General features: G+C 44.8%; 1 protein-coding gene across 2 annotated transcripts in view; it reads right to left on the bottom strand.

Annotated features, from left to right (window-relative positions):
* Positions 1-1,911: 1,911 nt before the first annotated feature.
* The window catches only part of LOC100980308 (tubulin-specific chaperone cofactor E-like protein), a 170,742-nt gene continuing 166,653 nt past the window's right edge, over positions 1,912-6,000 (bottom strand). For both annotated transcript variants that reach the window (XM_057299275.2, XM_034933906.3), the window contains 4 exons: positions 5,427-5,589; positions 4,254-4,341; positions 3,533-3,649; positions 1,912-2,705 (listed from right to left, as the gene is read on the bottom strand). In XM_057299275.2, coding sequence (XP_057155258.2) covers positions 2,605-2,705; positions 3,533-3,649; positions 4,254-4,341; positions 5,427-5,589 — 469 coding nt within the window. In that variant the 3' untranslated portion in view covers positions 1,912-2,604. The remainder of the gene's footprint in view (positions 2,706-3,532; positions 3,650-4,253; positions 4,342-5,426; positions 5,590-6,000) is intronic.

Raw genomic sequence — 6,000 nt, 5'->3', positions numbered from 1 at the left:
TCCTGGGCTCAGGTGATCTGTCTGCCTGGGTCTCCCAAAATGCCGGAATTATAGGTATAAGCCACCACACCTGGCCTGGGGTTTTCTGTTGTGGCATTACAACCAGGTTTATCTTGATGGTAGACATGTGAAGGATGCCAACCAAGCGAGAAAACCAAAAGCCAAGAATGAAAGTGTGGCAAAAAGGATTTCAAGTAAAAACCTTTACGAAAAAAACCTAGAATTTTTAATTGAGGAATTTCTAATGACTTTAATATGGGAATCAATAAAGAGGTGTTGTCAAGTAAGTAATACACCATTTCCTCCTTGTATGTTTTCAGTTAAAAATTCATCTAAAAAGGCAGGTGTGGTGGCTCACGCCCATAATCCCAGCACTTTAGGAGGCCAAGGTGAGTGAGTTGCCTGAGCCCGGGAGTTCGAGACCAGCCTGGGCAACATGGTAAAACCTCATCTCTACTAAAAATATAAAAAATTAGCTGGGCATGGTGGTGCATGCCTGTAGTCCCAGCTACTAAGAAGGTTGAAGTAGTAGGATCACTTGAGCACAGAAAGTCAAGGCTGCAATGAGCCAAGATCATGCCAATAGACTCCAGCCTTGGCAACAGGAGTGAGACCCTGTCTCAGGGGAAAAAAAAAAAAATCATCTAAGGATCTCAGGTAAAACCATAAATGACACATTATTATATTCAACTCATAATCTGTTTGATTTCAAAAGCCTAAACCTTTAATGGCATGAATGGAAATGGTGCATAAGCTCATCTGAATCCTCTGATCTTGAAGTATGGGATAGTATGGAATCCAGGTTTTCATGCAAACAAAGAACACACACTTAGGCGGGGCGCAGTGGCTCGTGCCTGTAATTCCAGCACTTTGGGAGGCCGAGGCAGGCAGATCGCGAAGTCAGGAGATTGAGACCATCCTGGCTAACATGGTGAAACCCCGTCTCTACTAAAAAAATACAAAAAATTAGACGGGCGTGGTGGCGGGTGCCTGTAGTCCCAGCTATTCTGGGAGGCTGAGGCAGGAGAATGGCGTGAATCTGGGAGGCAGAGCTTGCAGTGAGCCAAGATCGCGCCACTGCACTCCAGCCTGGGCGATAGAGCCAGACTCCATCTCAAAAAAAAAAGATCACACACCTAACATCCATTTCTATCTTGCTGAGGACGAAGTACTGTGTCTCAGCTAGAATAGACAATGGCTTGACTCCTTAATCCATCTCAGTGCTCAGCATTTCCCCAAAAGATCTTAAGATGTCCAAGCAGAAGCAGACACATATTTTTCTCCATCAATACCAGTTGTCCGCTCAGCTGCACAGCATGTGTGGCTGCTGAGATAAGCTCGAATGTGTTGACTCTCCCAGGGGGCTGGGAGAACAAAACAGCTCAGTGCACACTCAGTCTACACCGCACTTCTTCAGCCCAGTGAGAGTGTGATGCCAGTGCTTTGACATATGAAACAATGGCCATTTCACCCACACTCATGTTCAAAGAACACTAAGCATTTTTGCTCAGCTTTTCAGAGTTCCCAGAAAAATATAAAAATGCTATCCGTTTAAATCCAAGACAACTTCAAAATAAACCTGAAGTGGGTTTTACTTTGTTTTTGCTCTTAGAAAGCAAAGCACTCCAGGGATATATTTAGCAGGCCCTCCATTTTGTAGTTAATTATAGCAGATACGTGTTTTTGTACCACTTACAAAAGAGGATGCTGCCTGCTCCTCTTCTACACCGAACCTTAATGCTCTGCTAATGCTCTGTAAGTACACATGAACAACAATATAATGGTGCATTAATGTTCTGGCCAACAGTGCCTTCCTGGTCCAATTGCTGCTACTTCTTTAAAAAAAAAATTCATGGCATGCTATTGAGTGTACAAAGCTTAACATCAATAAGAATGATTCCAGCCACCAAGTAATGAGAATACTTGAACACAAAGTTTATTTAAGGATAAAACACATTAAAAAGTATTTGGTTGATTTGTAAAAAGAGAAGGGATTGGGTTCAAGGGGGTAGGAGAGTGGGTGGGGTTCCCCAGGTCAACAGTATCCCCAGTGGCCAAAGTTGCCGTGGCAAGGTTGAAGGACACAGTGGGTGGAGAAGCGCCTCATAGACAGAACACGTGCATAACATAGATCGGACACTTCCAAACACCAGCAAGATTCCTTAGAGGGAGTCAAACCTTCCAGTCATCGTCATCACTTCAAAATCGTTCCAACAGGCCCTCTCTCTGTAAAAAACTGTGATCCAGAAATAGCACTGGCTTGACAGATTTCTCTGGTCAGATTTCCAGTCAGATTTCTCTAACCAGAATTTTTTTCCTTTACTGGTTTTTCATGTGAACCAAAGTCTCTAGTGACAACTGTTTGGGAATTTTACACAAGAGAGATACTTTCCATAACTGGCTTGTAGAAGCCCCGTTTCATACTCTGAAAGAGGAGCTTGGATGGTCGCTGGTTTCTGGACCTCGGACCATTGGAGGCAGGTGGCATCATTTTGAGATGCTGGACACTTTCAAATAGGTTTTGACTTAAGGGCACACACTTTTTATCCTACAGGGCGTTGAAGTAAGTAAATTACAGTACTTTATATAGCAACCTTGAGTTAATTATGAGGTCGTGGCTGATTTATAGACAAAATGCCATAATGAAATCTGGATCATGATGAGAAGAAGCGTCCAGACTTGAAGTTCGATTGAAGAATTAGAGGCTGTAAACAGAGAGGAACACAGTAAGCCCTATGGGGGAAAAAAATACCTGTTTGATAGGGATCAGACATCTTTGCAGCACTCAGCTAAAGAAAGGAAACTTGATCGCCAAGAACCCATTTTACCTAAATGGCCCTAAGGCAGCAAAGTAGCAGAATTAATCCAATCTTTAAGAGAGTCCTACTTTGGGAGGCCAACACAGGCGGATCACGAGGTCAGGAGTTTGAGACCAGCCTGGCCAATATGGTGAAACCCCATTTCTACTAAAAATACAAAAATTAGCTGGGCGTGGTGGCGTGTGCCTGTAGTCCCAGTTACTCCGGCGGTTGAGGCAGGAGAATCGCTTGAACCCGGGAGGCAGAGGTTGCAGTGAGCCAAGATCATGCCACTGCACTCCAGTCTGGGCAACAGAGCGAGACTCCATCTCAAAAAAGAAGAGAGTCCTGTCAACCTTGTAAGAGGTCAGGGAAACCATATGCTAAGGCTTGTGTGCTGGAGGAAGCATCCCAATCCCAACCTTAGCCCAAGTAGACTTGGCAGCCAGATGTAGGCCAATATATGGTCCTTAAAATTGGCTGGATAACTTGTTTTTTTAAATTACCTTTATATTTTAGAGGAAAGAGCAAGGTTTTTTTTTTGTTGTTGTTTGTTTGTTTGTTTAATGGCCCTAGAATTCCTTGGGCATGTTCCCCATCTTTCCTTCTTAATTTCTGGAGTTTTCGAGGGAGAGTTGCTGACCGAGTGGCCTTCAAATCTGAATTTCTCCTTCTGGTGGTAAAGAACCTCCCGTGTCTCCCAGCTGCCTGCCCCAGGGTAGAAGAGTGTCTACCTCTGCAGCTCTTGCCGTCCTCCTGCAGGGTTCCTGTTACACAGCTGCAGAGAGGCCCATCCACCCGGCTCGTGCAAATCTGCTCACACCCCCCGTTGTCCTCACACCAGTCCAGCCCTACAAAAGAGCAGTTAGGAAGATTAACTACAGACAGTTCAACCCTTCCACTGGTATTGAAGGGAAGGGCTTTAAAAAGAGAGGAGGACAGGCTGGGCGCGGTGGCTCATGCCTGTAATCCCAGCACTTTGGGAGGCCGAGGCGGGTGGATCACGCGGTCAGGAGATCGAGACCATCCTGGCTAACACAGTGAAACCCCGTCTCTACTAAAAATACAAAAAAATTAGCCGGGCGTGGGGGCGGGCACCTGTAGTCCCAGCTACTCGGGAGGCTGAGGCAGGAGAATGGCGTGAACCCGGGAGGCGGAGCTTGCAGTGAGCCGAGATCGCGCCACCGCTCTCCAGCTTGGGCGACAGAGAAAGACTCCGTCTCAAAGAAAAAAAAAAAAAAAAAAAAGAGGAGGACAAAGAAAACCTCAATGTCATTGTTGAATGTTTATAAGTAAATGAAAAGATGTCTTTAAGGAAGCAGGTGATGTTCTCAAACCGGTGTCCCCAACACCAGCCTCCTCGTCCACTGGACCCACATCAGAGGTGAAACACGTCTGAGCCTTGAAATCCCGTTGTTTTAATAATTTAGGGTGTGTTTTAGGGAACATACATACTTTTTCTCCTAATAGGTCCTACTGAAATGATCTGCTCTTTGGGCTCTTTTGTGTAATCTGTGGCAATCCTGGAATTGTGTGGGCAAGTCTGCAAGACAGAATACCAGGGGGAAATTTTCACACAATTAAGCTGATAACTTATTCTTCACCATGTTTCACCTCTAAAAGAGGCAGTGGCTCTGGCCTCAAGCATTATGGAGGCTCAGATTAATTAGAACCAATGCATTCTTGATCATTGAATCCACTGGGACTCTAGGCTGTATGTTGAACAGAATTAAATACACTCTCCACACTGGAATTAGTACTTTTCCTTTTTAAAAACCTCTCCTTCATTTCTGATTGATCCACACTGGAATTAGATTCAAAGAGGCTCCCTGCCCAGGAATAGGATTGCTGTGTCTCATCAGACACTAATGTATGCAGTATCATCTGTAAGTTGCTCTGACCATAATTCACATCTTGATTCTGCAAACATGGTGTAAGCATAAAGCTGCAATGTTAAAGGCTAGGGGCCAGGTATTGGTGCAATCAAATCTTAAGGACCCAGCCCGTAAGTGGTGGAGGTGGAAGCCTGGCACAGAAGAGATCATTGGTTTGCTACCTCATCCCTCACCCCCTCCAGAGTCTGATGTAGATCAGGTGCGATGCAGGACACCTGGATACATTGTATCCTGAGCTCAAGAGTTTGGTTCTATAGTGGAGTGGAACTTGGCCCAGCGGCCATTAGAGTCAGGCCGCCTGGCTCCTTGAGACTCTAGTGCAGTGGTTCTCAACCAGGCCGACTGGCAACATCTGGAGACATTTTGGGTGTTGAAACTGGGGGAAGATGTGACTGGTATCCATGGGTAGAGGTGAGGGATGTTGCTAACATCCTACAGTGCACAGAACAGTCCTCCACAACAAAGAATTATTCAGTCCAAAATGGCAACAGTGCCGAGCTTTGAGAAACCCTAGTCTAGCGTTAAGCCAATGACTGGTTGACAATTCAGAGATAGAAGAGTAAATAGATATATTTCCCTGCGTTTTCTCTCACTGTCCCATCAAAGATGACTGTCCACCCCAAGCATCTATGGATGATTCCAGTCCGGTCACCTGGCATTCACGATCCTCATGTTGGGAAACCAAGACAGTGAGAAATAAGGCTAAGCACTTTGTTTTCACGCTCTCACTTACGATTTTACAGGAGTACTTTTCTGAGTCGCAGAGTGACACTGCACAGTGAAGGTGAACTTCGTCGTAATCCCCTATGAATTTAAAGACGGTGACGTGAAAGCGACAGGTCAGGGAGACTGCATTCTCCTCGATGCCAATGGTGTTATCTTTGAGGTTCTGACACCTATTCAGAAAAAATAATGGAATCTTTGCTTCACATGTTTTCCTCTTACACCTTAATCCTCACCTTCAGTTCAAAATTTCACTTTTCACATAAAACCACCATAAATGGCAGAAATGCCTTGACATTTGAAAGTGACCCCTGGACTGCATGGGCTTGTCATTTATTATCACTCCCTCATGTTTTCATAGTTTGTTTTGAAACATCAAACACCACCTTGAATTAGTATCCTAACTGCAACTAAAAACAAAACGACTGCAGGGACCACATTCAATTTCCCCACGCTTCAGTTTCTCATTCCGCCCCCTCATAATGTTGTGTTCTACCGATACCAATTTAATAAACACAAGATTCATTCTTACTTCTTCTGTACTTTCTTCAGTTAATTATCAATGTTGGCAAGGGCCCCTGACT

The sequence above is a fragment of the Pan paniscus genome, chromosome 9, assembly GCF_029289425.2.
Source record: "Pan paniscus chromosome 9, NHGRI_mPanPan1-v2.0_pri, whole genome shotgun sequence".
Classification (NCBI taxonomy): domain Eukaryota; kingdom Metazoa; phylum Chordata; class Mammalia; order Primates; family Hominidae; genus Pan; species Pan paniscus.
The sequence above is the reverse complement of the archived record's forward strand: the minus strand, read 5'-3'. Positions and strand labels throughout refer to the sequence as shown.